We start from the raw sequence: 14,426 nt of genomic DNA, 5'->3' as shown, positions 1-14,426 counted from the left end.
GAACAATGGCCCTTAACTTAAATAACTCCTCTCCTGCCTGGCATTTGTCCCTCTAATGTGTTTATAGAGAGCGATCAGATCTCCCCTCAGCCTCCTGTTGGTTAGGCTAAACAAGCCAAGCTCTTTGAGTGTCCTCACATGTCACAGCACGAATGTTACAACTTGGACGCACACCAAGGTTAGACACTAGACGATTGGGCTCGAGGTCTAGCCCTGGCTAGCAGGTCTATTTAACAGCACCAGGATGGTGCCAGCCTCTTGGGAGAATTCAGCTGCACCCAAACTCTGTCCAGTTCAGCTCATCTGCAGCCCCCTTGCACAGGGGCCAGTTCAGATTGGAGAATTCAAACCCACTTTCTTTCTCCCCCGACCCTCCAATTTCTCAGGGATTTGGATTTGAGGCTGCAGTTTTGACTCCTCTCAAGTGGAAGATTTAAACACTTGCAGCCTGGGGAACCCCCCACAGCAGCATCTTGCTAACATCTAAAAATCACCAAGCAGAACTGCAGGGTAGGGCAGTGGGCTAGGAGTGAAGAGACTGGGTTCTATTCTCAGCTCTGCCGGGCGAGAAACACAGGCCAGAGACCTGCCCCAAAATAATTCCTAGAGCAGATATCAGAGAAACATCTAGCTTGGATTTAAAAATAGTCAGGTATAGAGAATCCACCATGCCAGAACCTTTGGTAAACTGTTCCACTAGTTAATTACTCTCACCCTTAAAAATGCGTGCTTTATTTCCAGTATGAATTTGGCTAGTTTCAACTTCCAGCCATTGGGTCGTGTTGCATCTTTATCTGCTGGATTGAAAAGCCCATTATTAAATATTTATTCCCCATGTAGGTACTGACAGACTGATCAAGTCCCCCCTGAACTTTCTCTGAGCTCCTTGAGCCTGACTTAATCTGTTTATCATGTTTTCTAATCCTCGAATAATTTTTGTAGCTCTTCACTGAACCCGCTCCAATTTATCAACACCTTTCTTGAACTGTTGATCCCAGAAGTGGACACATTATTACAGCAGTGGGCACACAAGTGCCAAATATGAGGAAAAAATAAACTCTATTCCTACTCAAGATTCCCCCATTTATCCCAGAATCGCATTAGCTCTTTTGGCCACAGAATCACTCTGGGAGCTTCTGTTCAGCGGATTATCCACCATGACTCCTGACTCTGAAAAAGAGTCACAGGACACAGTCCCCCAGGCTGTATTTATGGCCTATATTCTTTGTTCCTAGCGGTAGACATTTAGCCACATTAAAATGCACACTGTTCACACCCCTGGTTTACGGGACTATCCAGCATATCCTGCGCCATGGCCCCTCTGCGTGCAGAGGGAGAAGGAGCGAAGCCTGCTGAGCGCCCTGCAGCCAGCAGTGCCTGCCTCTGCCTTGCCTCAGAAAGGGGCCCTGGCTCACTCGTGCCCTTTGCTTGGATTGCTTTCCTTGCACCGGCCCTACTGCTTGCAGCTGTAGATCACCTCCTCCTGCATGCACTGCTGGCACTCCACATAGCAGCACCACCGCACTTGGCAGTGGCAAGAGAAGGTGACCATCCGGCTCTGGGTATTGTAGCCTCGCCCGCAGCACAGGCCGTCACAGCTGGCCTCCCGGGAGCACGTCCTTCCGGCAGTGCCTAGCGAGTATTTGCTGGGCCGGCAAAAGCTGGGAGAGTCCTCCACGTACACCAGATCTGTGGGGCGTGGAGTAGCTGGGCTGCTGTGGGAGTGGCTGTGCCTCTGCGTGCCCACGAGCTCAGAGTGCCCCACAGCATCATTCGTGGCACTGAAGATCTTGACAGCATCATCATAGCGCAGCTTGAGGATCCTGCCAGTCTCGTGGAAAGGGGAGAGCTGCTTCCAGCAGGTCCTCACGGCACAAGAGCCTGAGACACCATGGCATTTGCACGTGGTTTTGAGACCATTCTTCACGGCCTGAGGAGGAAGAAACTCCAGTTAGTATTTGCCAGGACCATGGGCCTAGCTCTCGGTATAGATAACACTGTACGCTGCCCCTCCAGAGGATCTCAAAGCACTTCCATGCGGGATGCCAGTCCTGTGTTACAGATAGGGAAACTAAGGCGCACCAAGAGGGGACATCATACAAATGTTTCAAAGGGTGGAAAATGCATTAGAGTGAGAAACTGACAGAGCTCAATCAAAAAGAAAGGGAGAGGTGACTTGATTCAGCAGCTAGGGATCTTCACAGAGAGAAAGCACAGGTATTAAAGGACACTTGAATCTAGCGGAGAGAAGCAGAACAAGAACCAGTGGCTGGAAGCCGAAGCCAGACAAATCCGAATGAGAAGTTAGGCCCAAACTGAACAGGGAGGGTGATTAAAACTGGAATGAGCTACCAAGGGGAGTGGTGGATTCTTCATCTCAACGTCTCCAGACCAAGCCTGGAGGTCTTTCTAGAAGATGCTTTAGTCAAGCAAGTTACTAGGCTTGGCACAGGGGTGACGTTTAATGGCCTGCGATGGCTGGATGATCTAATGGTCCCATCTGGCCTTAAACTATGAATCTATGACAAGCCTGGCCCAAGGTCACAGCAAGGCAGCAGCTGAGCTGCGGTTGAAGCCAGGAGTCCTGACTCCCAGCCCCTTTCTCTAACCACTTGCCAGCCCTGCATCTCTAGCCATACTCAAAACCTGAATGGCCACATGAACACTGACGGATTTACCAAGTGCAGAGTCATACGCAGACTTCACAGCTGTCACTATGCTGCTGACAGGGGGCACTCAGTTTCACAGCAGTGGGCATACAGAAATCACTTCTCTCTATAAGCACAGGCCCCTGCCACCTGAGCAAAAAGGAGAATTTTTGGTTAACTCTCAGTAGCACAGGGCCTATGCCACAGGTAAGCAGTTCTGACTAGTCAGAGGGGCAGTGGCCTCTCTCCCTCACTGCACCAGTTCCCCTGTAGAAAACATGATGGCACAGGATAAGTCAAGATGTTTGCATCTGATCCCTGAACCCTTTCTGGGCCAGGTGCCCTGCCCCCTCACCTTGATGCCCACGTTGGTGTTGTGGATATCCACCTTCGCCCGCAGGTCTTTGCCAATTTTCTTCTGGCCCAGGAATTTTTTAAGGAACTTGGTGCTGTATTTGAGGTTGTCGCCACACACTCCCCATTGCCAGGCCTTACGATTCTCCAGATCTGGAGAGTCATCGCAGGTGCAGCGCTCCATTCGTCCAGCGCTGCACGCCCTGGCCAGGGAGTGGGTAAGAGCTGCAGAGGACACTGCATACAGGAAGGCAGTTTCCTTCAAACCTGCACAAGATAGAAAGGTTGAGAGGGGCTGGGAATGAGGAACAGGCATTCACACACATCACTGGGCTCTCTGCTGTATCCACACAAAGAAATACTGGGCCCTATTCTATGGGGAGAAGGGATGGTACAGTTTGGATGGCCTACATCTCAATCTTCTGGGTGACAGACTATCATGCTCCAGACTAGCTTAGCGCAACGAGCAACAGGAAGGGAGGGTGCTAATGGGGTAAACACACAATCATAACTCTGACACTGGGTATCATGAATGTAAAGAACCCAGGTGTCAAGAGACAGAAAGGAAAGAGGTTCCTCAGGTGCCTGTACATGGATTCTAGAAGCCTGGGGGATAAGAGAAATCACAGACATCCATTTATAAAAAGAAGTTAGACATCACTGATATTCCTGAAACTGAGCAAAATGTTAGTCACTGGACACGCTGGGTTAGAAGATGCATAGAATCCAAGGCCAGAAAGGACCACTGATCATCTAGTCTGACCCCCTGTATGACCTAGGCTGGAGAAGTTCCCCAGAAGACTCCCCAGAGCAGATATTTAGGAAAATCATGCAATCTTGATTTTAAAATGGTCAGCAATGGAAAATCCACTATGACCCTTGGTAAATTATTCTATTAAAAATGTACTCTATTTCCCATCTGAATTTGGCTTGCTTCAACTTCCAGCTCTTGGATCAGGTTAGAGCTTTCTCTGCCAGACTGAACAGCCCATTATTAAATAACTGTTCCCTATGTAGGCACTGATTGTAATTTAGTCACCCTTTAAGTTTCTTTGTTAGACTCAGAGCTCAATCTATTGAGCTTATCACTAGAAGGCAGGTTTTCTAATCCTTTAATCGTTCTTGTGGCTCTTCTCTGAACCCTCTCCAATGTATCAAATTCCTTCTTTAATTGTGGACACCAGAACTGCACACATATACTGGCTACAGTCACATTAGAGCAAGATACAGAAATAACATCTACTCCCTACTCAAGATTCCCGTTTCCTCAACCAGTACAGAGCCAGATTGCTGGTATGTAAAATTAAAAAGGTCAGAGGAGTTTTTATACTAAAGGGTTTGGAGAAAGCCAGCAAGTGCTCAAGAACACACAGTTCAGACAGACATACCCATTAGTGGAGGATTTATTAAAGGGGATGCTCTATATTCAAGTAAGAGGATAGCATAGAAGTTGATAAAGTACAGGTAGGAACTGAAAAGAAACATTCAAACAAAAAGAAAAAGAGTACTTGTGGCACCTTAGAGACTAACCAATTTATCTGAGCATAAGCTTTCGTGAGCTACAGCTCACTTCATCGGATGCATACTATGGAAAGTGTAGAAGATCTTTTTATACACATAAAGCATGAAAAAATACCTCCTCCCACCCCTCCTGGAGAGTGGGGTGGGAGGAGGTATTTTTTCATGCTTTATGTGTATAAAAAGATCTTCTACACTTTCCACAGTATGCATCCGATGAAGTGAGCTGTAGCTCACGAAAGCTCATGCTCAAATAAATTGGTTAGTCTCTAAGGTGCCACAAGTCCTCCTTTTCTTTTTGCGAATACAGACTAACACGGCTGTTACTCTGAAACCATTCAAACAAAAAAGAGTCAAATTCAATTACACCACATGAAGGCGGACAACTAAATACTGACAAATTTTCTAAGTGCTTCTATACCTATGCTAGATGTCTAAATACTCAGATGGGTGAACTGGAGTGCCTGGTATTAAATAAGGATATTGATGTAATAGGCCTCACAGAAACATGGTGGAATGATGATGAGTGGGACACAGTAATACCAGGATGCAAAATATATAGGAATGATTTAGTAGGTTGTGCTGGTGGGGGTGTGGCACTGTGTGTGAAAGAACGCACAGAGTGAAATACAGTATAAATCTTAAATTAATCAAACTGTACCATAGAATCTCTAAGGCCAGAAATTCCATGCTTGAATAAGAAGAGTACAGCAATAGAAATATGCTACCGACCACCTGACTAGGTGATTCAGAAGTGTTGAGGGAGATTACAAAAGCAAAAACCAAATAATAATGATGGATCTCAGCTATCCCAATGCTGACTGGGTATGTGTCACCTCCGGATGGGATGCAGAGATAAAATTTCTGGATACCATTAATGACCGCTTCTTGGAGCGGCTAGTCCTAGAGCCCACAAGGGGAGAGGCAATTCTTGATTTAGTTCTAAGCAGCACACAGGATCTGGTCCAAGAGGTGAATATAGCTGAACTGCTCAGTAATACTGACCTTAATGCAATTAAATTTAATAACCTTGTAGGGGGTAAAATACCAAAGAAATCCACCACAATAGCACTGAACTTCAAAAATGGAACTCCACAAAAATGAGATTTGTTGAACAGAAATTACAAGAAACAGTCACAAGAGTGAAATGCCTGCAAGCTGCATGGAAACTTTAAAAACCCTCCATAATAGAAGCTAATATATTACTATACCTTACTATTAATATACTAAATGTATATCCCAAGTGTAAAAAAAAAACCCAAAGAAACAGAACCCCCCCCCACCCCAAAATAAAATGCTACCTGGCTAAACAGAGTAAACAAGGCAGTTAGAGGTAAAAAGAAATCCTTTAAAAATTAGGAGCCAAATCCTAGTGAGAAAAATAGACAGGACCATAAACTTTGGCTAGCCAAGTTTAATTTGGCAGACTAAAACAGAATTTGAAAAGCCAATAGTAAAATACACAAAAAACAAACAAATCAGGAAAAAAAAGCTTAACTTGAGTACCACGCAAACTGGTTGAAACTACTGTAAAGGACAGAATTATCAGACACACAGATGAACACGATATATTGGGAAAGGGTCAGCTTGGCTTTTGTAAAGAAAAATCATGCCTCAGCAATCTATTAGAATTATGGCAGTGGGTCAACAAGCATGTGGACAGTAGTGATTCTACTGATAAGTGCCTTTGGATTTTCAGAAAACCTTTGACAAGATCATACACCAAAGGTTCTTGAGCAAGGTAAGCTGTCATGGTGTAAAAGGAAAGGTCTGATCATGGATCAGTAGCTGGTTAAAAGAAAGGAAACAAAGGGTAGGAATAAATGGTCAGTTTTCATAGTGGAGAAACTATGAAAAGTTTCACAGTTTTCATATTTTCATAAATAGCAGGGTCCCCCAAGGATCTGTACTGGGACCTGTGCTTTTCAACATATTCATAAATGATCTGGAAAACAGGGTGACCAGTGAGGTGGCAAAGCCTGCAGACAATATAAAATTACTCAAGATAAAATTAAAGCAACCTGCAAAATGTTACAAAGGAAACTCTCAAAACTGGGTGACTGGGCAACAAAATGGCAGATGAAGTTCAATGTTGATAAGTGCAAAGTAATGCACATTGGAAAACAATCCAAGTTATACGTACAAAATGATAAGGTCTAAATTAGCTGTTACCACTCAGGAATGGCCTTGGGGTCATCATAGATAATTCCCTAAAAACCATCTACTCCATTTGAAGCAGTGGTCAAAAAAGCTAATAGAATGTTAGGAACCACTAGCAAAGGGATAGATAGTAAGACAGAAAACAAAGCCACAATAGAGTCACTAACTCAGAAAGTGCACTCTTTGTGATTAGGGAGATGGTTATATGTTCTTCCCCACCCCCGCCACTATTTTCTATCATTCTGGCACACATTTTATGCACCAATTTCTTTGGTTTTTAAGTAGAAAATACTGTACATAGAAACAACCTATCTAAATATTTAATAGCTGCTTTCAACTACCTGAAAGGGGGTTCCAAAGAGGATGGCTCTAGACTGTTCTCTGTGGTAGCACATGACAGAACAAGGAGTAATGGTCTCAAGTTGTAGTGGGGGAGGTTTAGATTGGATATTAGGAAAAACTTTTTCACTAGGAGGGTGCTGAAACACTGGAATGCGTTACCTAGGGAGGTGGTGGTGGAATCTCCTTCCTTAGATGTTTTTAAGGTCAGACTTGACAAAGCCCTGGCTGGGATGATTTAATTGGAGATCGGTCCTGCTTTGAGCAGGGGGTTGGACTAGATGACCTACTGAGGTCCCTTCCAACCCTGATATTCTATGATTCTATGATTCTAAATACATATGAAACAAGCAGAACTTAAAATATAAATCAATACAGGTGACTTTAAATATGTAGAATCTGTTTGACTCACACAAGGTTGTACTTAGATTTATGTGGCCCTACTGTGTAATAAGGCTGAGCACCACTGTCCTAACAGATAAAGGGGAACTGATCACAGAACTAAAAATTAAATGGTAGCTGGGGTACAAATGATCATGGCTTGATCACATTTATAATGTGCAAGCAGAATAAATTCCAGACAACAGGATATAGATACTTGGTGCTTTAATAGGGCCAATTTCACAAAAGTGAAAACAATTATGAGCCAAATCAGCTGGAAGGAACAATTTAAGAACAATGTTGAATGACATTTTTTGACCAAAACTTTTCAGCGGAAAAAAAAAATTCAGATTCAGGGTCACTGAAACATTTTGCAAATCTGTGTCAATTTCACTGAACAGATTTGGTTGAAGAAAAAAAAATCTCAGTAAATTTCAGGAAAAAAAATCAAAGTGTTTTGTTTTGCCAATCAAAAAAATATTTCATTTGCAATAAAAATGGTCTGTTCTGAAATTTCCTTTATTCTAAAAATTAAATGTAAAAAATGCTCAAAATCGAAACAATACTTGTTCGACCCAAAACAAAGTTCTCAACTTTTCAATTTGCCAAACATTTTGAAAAATTACAGTTTCGAGTCATCCTGAAACAATTTTCTTCAATTTTTCAGAATTGCCATTGAACCAAAATAAGACCTCTCTGACTCCCACAGCACTAGTAAAGGATAAATAATGGCATCGTAATTAATAACCTGCATGTTTTTATAGAAAATAGGTCCTGTTAATTAAACTTGATACAGTTCTAAGGCAGTTACAAATTCAATTGACAAAAGCAGACATTGGACTTAGTCCTGCATTGCATTCTGAAAGAAAAAAGAATATCAATGCAGCATATATTAAATTGATTAAAAACTGGCTAACTAAATGGGTGTTTCTAGTAAGATCCAACAGCGACCTGTTCTTGAGCAACTACTAGTCAAGATTTTCTTCGTGATCTGGAAGACAGTCAAATATCATGGCTGGTAAACTATGCAGACAACTCAAACTGGTGGAATGATGAATAATGGTGAGGATAGGTCATTCTACAGAGCAATCTATATCATTTGGTGAGCCGGGCTTACGTGAACAATGTGTTTTAATACAGCGAAAATGCAAGGTGAGACATCTTGGACCCAAGAATGTAGGTCACCCTTATGAGATCCTGGAAAGAGGTGACTCGGAAGAGGATGAGGGGTCATTGTGGATAGCCAACCGAATATGAGCTGTGGCTTAGGGAGAATGCAAACTTTGGATGTTTAACATAGGCATGGGAATATCGAATAAGATGAAGGGGTTAGCACCATGGCATATAGCATTAGTGAGACCATCACTGGTCTGTCCAGTTCTGGTGTCCATGGGGCAAAAACAATGTTAAACTGGAATAGGATGAGAAAATAGCTACAAGAATGATTTAAGGTCTGGAAAACCTGCCTTATAGTGAGACTAAAACAGCTTGGTGTATTCAGTATAGCCAAGAGAAGGTAAAGTAGTAACTTGATTGCAGTCATGTACCTACCTGGGGAAAGATTTCTGATAGCAGAAGGCTCTTTAATCTAGCAGATAGTTTTCTAATTTTCGACCGGAACACCCAGTCAAAAAGGGATCCTGCTGGCTCCGGTCAGCACCATCAACCGGGCTGTTAAAAGTCCAGTTGGTGGAGCAGCGGGGGCCCATGGCTAAGGCAGGCTCCCTGCCTGCCCTAGTTCCACGTGGCTCCCAAAAGCAGCCACCAGGTCCTAGTGGCCCCTAGGCCAATGGGCAGCCACAGAGGCTCCACACGCTGCCCCCGCCCCTAGTGCCGCTCTGCAGTTCCCATTAGCCAGGAACCATGACCAATAGGAGCTGCGGAGGCGGCACCTGTGGGCATGGGGGCAGCATGTGGCCCGTGCACATGGCCAATTCCTGGGAGCCATAGGAAGCACCGCTGGGACCCCATACCCCAACCACCTGCCCCAGCCCAGAGTTGCCTCTTGGACCCCAAACCCCTCATCCCCGGGCCCACCCCAGAGCCTTCACCCCTAGCCACCACCCCCACTCCAACCCCCTGCTCCAGCTCTGAGCTCTTTCCTACACCCTGAAGCCCATACCTTCCCTGCACCCCAACCCCCTGCCCTAGCCCAGAGCTGCCCCCCCAGTCCGCACCCCCAGCCAGAGCCCTCAACCCCTCCCACATGCCAACCCACTGCCCCAGCCCAGTGAAAGTGAGGGTGGGGGAGAGCAAGCAACAGAGGGAGAGGGGATGGAGCGAGCAGGGTGGGGCCTTGGAGAAGGGGCAGGGCAAGCGTGTTCGGTTTTGTATCATTGGAAAGTTGGCAACCCTCCTAGCAGACAAAGGCAGAACAAGATCCAATGGCTGGAAGCTGAAACCAGACCAGTTCTAACTATAAATAAGGCTCATATTATTTGTAAAGTATGCTAATTAATTATTGTAGCAACTTGCCTTGGGATGTGGTGGATTTCCTTTTGCTTGGGGTCTTACATCAAGACTGCATGTCTTTCTAAAGGATGCTTTAGCTTGACCAGAAGTGATGGGTTTGAGGCAGGAATCCCTGGGTTAAGTGTTATGGCCTTTTGCTGTGTGGGAGGTCAGACTAGATGGTCACAGTGCTTCCTTCTGGCCTTAAGAATCTATGAATCTACCTCAGAGGGTGCTAAAGGGGATGGTGTTGCCAGAAGTGCTACCTTGTAGATTAAATTTACCTGCAGTCCTGACTGTTTGGGATCACTAAAGCTTCCATGGCACCTGCAGTGAGTCTGAGTGTTAACCTTGGTGCCCAATTCCCATTTTCCTTAATTATACTGCCTCCTAAAGGCCTCTGGTCGTTTCACTTGGAGATAGGATTCTTCCACACTTCCGGTCCAAAATTATTCCATAGCATGACTGTGCAGCTGTTCCATTTCTGCCAGGCTTTGCCCCAGAGGTGGTTGCATTTCAGCTATAGTCAAGCTGATGTGTGTTTGTAGAATGCTTTTGAGATAAAAACTTTTTCAAGGAATAAAATCATCTATAATCAAGGATATCTGTCTGCCCAGTGATCATAGAATATCAGGGTTGGAAGGGACCTCAGGAGGTCATCTAGTCCAACCCCCTGCTCAAAGCAGGACCTATCCCCAATTAAATCATCCCAGCCAGGGCTTTGTCAAGCCTGACCTTAAAAACTTCTAAGGAAGGAGATTCCACCACCTCCCTAGGTAACGCATTCCAGTGTTTCAGCACCCTCCTAGTGAAAGTTTTTCCTAATATCCAACCTAAACCTCCCCCACTGCAACTTGAGACCATTACTCCTTGTCCTGTCCTCTTTCACCACTGAGAATAGTCTAGAACCATCCTCTCTGGAACCACTTCTCAGGTAGTTGAAAGCAGCTATCAAATCCCCCCTCATTCTTCTCTTCTGCAGACTAAACAATCCCAGTTCCCTCAGCCTCTCCTCATAAGTCATGTGTTCCAGACCCCTAATCATTTTTGTTGCCCTTCACTGGACTCTCTCCAATTTATCCACATCCTTCTCGTAGTGTGGGGCCCAAAACTGGACACAGTACTCCAGATGAGGCCTCACCAATGTCGAATAGAGGGGGACGATCACGTCCCTCAATCTGCTCGCTATGCCCCTACTTATACATCCCAAAATGCCACTGGCCTTCTTGGCAACAAGGGCACACTGCTGACTCATATCCAGCTTCTCGTCCACTGTCACCCCTAGGTCCTTTTCCGCAGAACTGCTGCCTAGCCATTCGGGCCCTAGTCTGTAGCTATGCATTGGGTTCTTCCGTCCTAAGTGCAGGACCCTGCACTTATCCTTATTGAACCTCATCAGATTTCTTTTGGCCCAATCCTCCAATTTGTCTAGGTCCCTCTGCATCCTATCCCTGCCCTCCAGCGTATCTACCACTCCTCCTAGTTTAGTATCATCCGCAAATTTGCTGAGAGAGCAATCCACACCATCCTCCAGATCATTTATGAAGATATTGAACAAAACCGGCCCCAGGACCGACCCCTGGGGCACTCCACTTGACACCGGCTGCCAACTAGACATGGAGCCATTGATCACTACCCAGCTTGGAGTGATTAAGCATCCTATTTGCCACATTATGCACATTTACAAACCATGCAGCAAGCTCTATGCTAGAGTGAGCAGCCAAAATGTCACGGCTTGCACCCACTTATGCCAAGGCCAGGTTTGGTCCTGTATGTTCATAGGGCAGGCTGACGTTCTGGTTCTTAGAGCAGCGGCTCAGCCCTCAGAGCCCAGGGACAGAGGGAGGCAATGCGATTTTAAGCCACCTTTGCGGTTGTCTAATTCTAGGCTGATGTGATCCCTGGGGAACCTAGGCAACCCAAGCCTAGCTACCTGCGGGCAGCAGCACTATACAGAATTACTGCCAAGGCATCTGCTAAGGCCCCGCCCCTGTCCCAGACATGCACACGCCCCTTTCAAAGAGGGCCTCATGACAGCATGCACCGGTGTTACTCAGTTCTTGCATTCTGGGGGTGGGAAGGCAGAAATCCATTATATTGCCAGAGCAGGAAGGAGAATCCCTCTTCAATTCTAAGGTCAGCAGGGGCCATTATGATCACCTAGTCTGACGTTCTGCAGACCACAGGCCGGAGACCTGCCCCACTAATTCCTGCATCCCGCTCAGCTTCTGGTTGAGCTGGAGCAGATCTTTCTGAAAGAGGCCTCCACTCTTGATTTAAAGACTCCAAGTGACAGAATCCACCACATCTCCAGGTACGCAAATCCAGTGGTTAATTCCTCCCCCGGAACAACTGGCACCTTAGGGCTAGTCTGAATTTTCCAGCTTTAGCTTTCAGACATTGGATTTTGTTCTGCCCTTTTCTGCTCGTTTAAAGAGTCCTTGGCTGTCAGGAATCTTCTCGTCTCAGTACCTGTGGTGTGTGATCAAGTCACCATTTGGGTAGGCAATGAGCACACGCACACTCACACACACACACTCTTAAGGTAAAGATTCAGGGTCTGATCTCAGAGTTTAAGGGACCTTTCACCCCGCAGTGACTGGTTCAAAGCCAGCCCGGTTAGCAGCTGCTCTTGACGGCTCCTCTCAGGTGGTCTGTTCAGTAGCCTGCATGAAAGGACTCTAGTCTCAGTCCTGCTCCCAGTGGTCAGAAATCCACATTACAATAGCTGTCCTCAGCAGAGGGGCCAAGGGTGGAATGGACCTAGAGAGTGGGCTGAAACTCAGTGGCCTGGTCACTGTCTGTTCTGTGGGAAAGAGCATCATCCCTGCCCTCTCGCCAGCTCGACAGTCCCAGGAAAGACTCACGCTCTCTAAGCTAAAGCCTGGTTCCCTGCCCTGCTGAGGCCCAGCTACTGCCCTAAATGGGATTCTGTACCAGAGGCCAGCAGCTGCTGCGTACCTCGCTTCAAGAGGCTGGTCCGTCCGTCCAGGCTGCAGTTCCAGCGCTCACTGAGGAACTGGTATTGGCACTCCATGACGCTGAGCCGGATGGCATCCCGCAGGGTCTCCGCCAGCCCTGGCTCCCGCTGGCAGAGCCTTTTCTGCTTACGGGACAGCTTGAGCAAGTCACACTGCTTCAGGTGTGCCTTCCCCTGGGCAGGGTTCGTGGAGGGGCCCAGTGAGGGAAGATGGGTCAGACCTTCCTTCCCGGTCAGGCTGAGAGGGGAGAAAGGGAGAGAGGTGAGCCCATGGACCGTGGCCAACGGACTGACTGGAGGGAGCTTCCGAAAGCTGTCAGTGAGAACGTGGCTCAGTTACCAGCTCAGAGAACTGGCCAGTAGAGCTGGTGAAGAACTGATCTAAAAACTAAAAATAATAATTAAAAATAATTGGTTTGGGTGGAACCAAATGCGACACTGGCGAATCAGAATGGTTGACAAATGTCAACCATTTTGTTCAACCAGAAATTAACAGATTCGTTTGATTTTTGGGCACTTATTCCCATAAAAGCAAAGGGCTAGAGTCACAAAACAGCCAGAAGAGGAAGTGACATCACCAACCACCTTATAATCTTTAGCCCAATGGTTCAAGCACTCACCTGGACCATGGAAGATCCCGGTTCAATTCCCCCATGTCTGATGTGGAGAAGGAATTTGGACTTAGGCCTCGCATGTTGCACGGAAGTGGCCTATCTACTGGGCTAAGAGGTACACTGGTGTGTGCCTCTCACTCTCCTGTTGAAGCAGTTCCACTGCAGATAAATAATGCAAGGGTCACTGGAGCAGGCATATGAAAATGGGTCTCCCCACCCCCACGAGCGTGCCCTGACTGAAGAGTCAGCTCCGCTCTCTCTGGCCCAATGACCAGTCAAGTGTTTTATACAGCTTCAGCAGGAGAGACAGAGAACCTGCCCCAGAATAGCCAACAGCCCAGAGGTTCGGGCACTTTCCTGCAATGTGGGAAACAAGTTCAGATGCCATCTCCGCATCAGACAGGAGGCAAATTGAATCTGGGTCTTTTCCGTCCTGGGTGAATGTCCCAGCACTAGGGTAAGAGCTGTAAGTAAGAAGGCAGCCCCACATTTTCTTCTCTAGTTTGGGAATGGTGCCCACTTCCCTGACATGTTTAACCAACACTTTTTGGCAAACTCACATCAGATTCACAAATTGTTTCGAGTCCACTGAAAATGCATTTTTCAGGTAAAAATGATTCACCCAGCTCCCCAGGCCACTGCAGCTCAAGCCACTGGCTCATCAGATCTGGTGTGCCATCTCCAGAACTGATTAAGGCCAGTACAGGCCCTGATGGGCCAATGGCCTGATGCTGCAGAGTAAACAGAAGATACACACCCCCATAACACACCCATCATCACCCACTGCAGAGCACCAACAGGGAAGCTTCCTCACAGGCCTCTAATGCATCAGGTTATGCATCAAGCCTGCAGCTCAAGTTAGGATTGCCAATTTTGGTTGGATGTATTCCTGGAGATTACAGTATATCACATTGATCTTTAATTCCTGGATATGCCAGGACAATCCTGGAGGGTTGGCAACCCTAGCTCAAGGACCTGTGT

The 14,426-nt window shown here is 46.3% G+C and overlaps 1 protein-coding gene across 1 annotated transcript; it reads right to left on the bottom strand.

The window, feature by feature from the left end:
* Positions 1 to 1,453: 1,453 nt before the first annotated feature.
* WNT9B (Wnt family member 9B) lies at positions 1,454 to 13,525 on the bottom strand. The gene is made up of 4 exons (XM_073325505.1): positions 13,452 to 13,525; positions 12,813 to 13,069; positions 3,004 to 3,269; positions 1,454 to 1,930 (listed from the first exon to the last, which is right to left on the bottom strand). The coding sequence occupies exons 1-4, from the start codon at positions 13,523 to 13,525 to the stop codon at positions 1,454 to 1,456; spliced, it is 1,074 nt and encodes a 357-aa protein (XP_073181606.1).
* Positions 13,526 to 14,426: the final 901 nt, after the last annotated feature.

This window comes from Lepidochelys kempii, chromosome 27, assembly GCF_965140285.1.
Source record: "Lepidochelys kempii isolate rLepKem1 chromosome 27, rLepKem1.hap1, whole genome shotgun sequence".
Taxonomy (NCBI): domain Eukaryota; kingdom Metazoa; phylum Chordata; order Testudines; family Cheloniidae; genus Lepidochelys; species Lepidochelys kempii.
This window is presented reverse-complemented; position numbering and strand designations above follow the sequence as displayed.

Bases quoted from the DNA above. Each gene is read 5' to 3' on its own strand.
- WNT9B (XM_073325505.1), bottom strand. From the start codon at position 13,525: ATGCGAGGCCTAAGTCCAAATTCCTTCTCCACATCAGACATGGGGGAA. The intron at 13,070-13,451 runs GTGAGTGCTTGA...CTCCCCTCTCAG, and splicing joins CGGGATCTTCCATGGTCCAG to CCTGACCGGGAAGGAAGGTC. The intron at 1,931-3,003 runs GTGAGGGGGCAG...CTTCCTCCTCAG, and splicing joins ACACCAACGTGGGCATCAAG to GCCGTGAAGAATGGTCTCAA.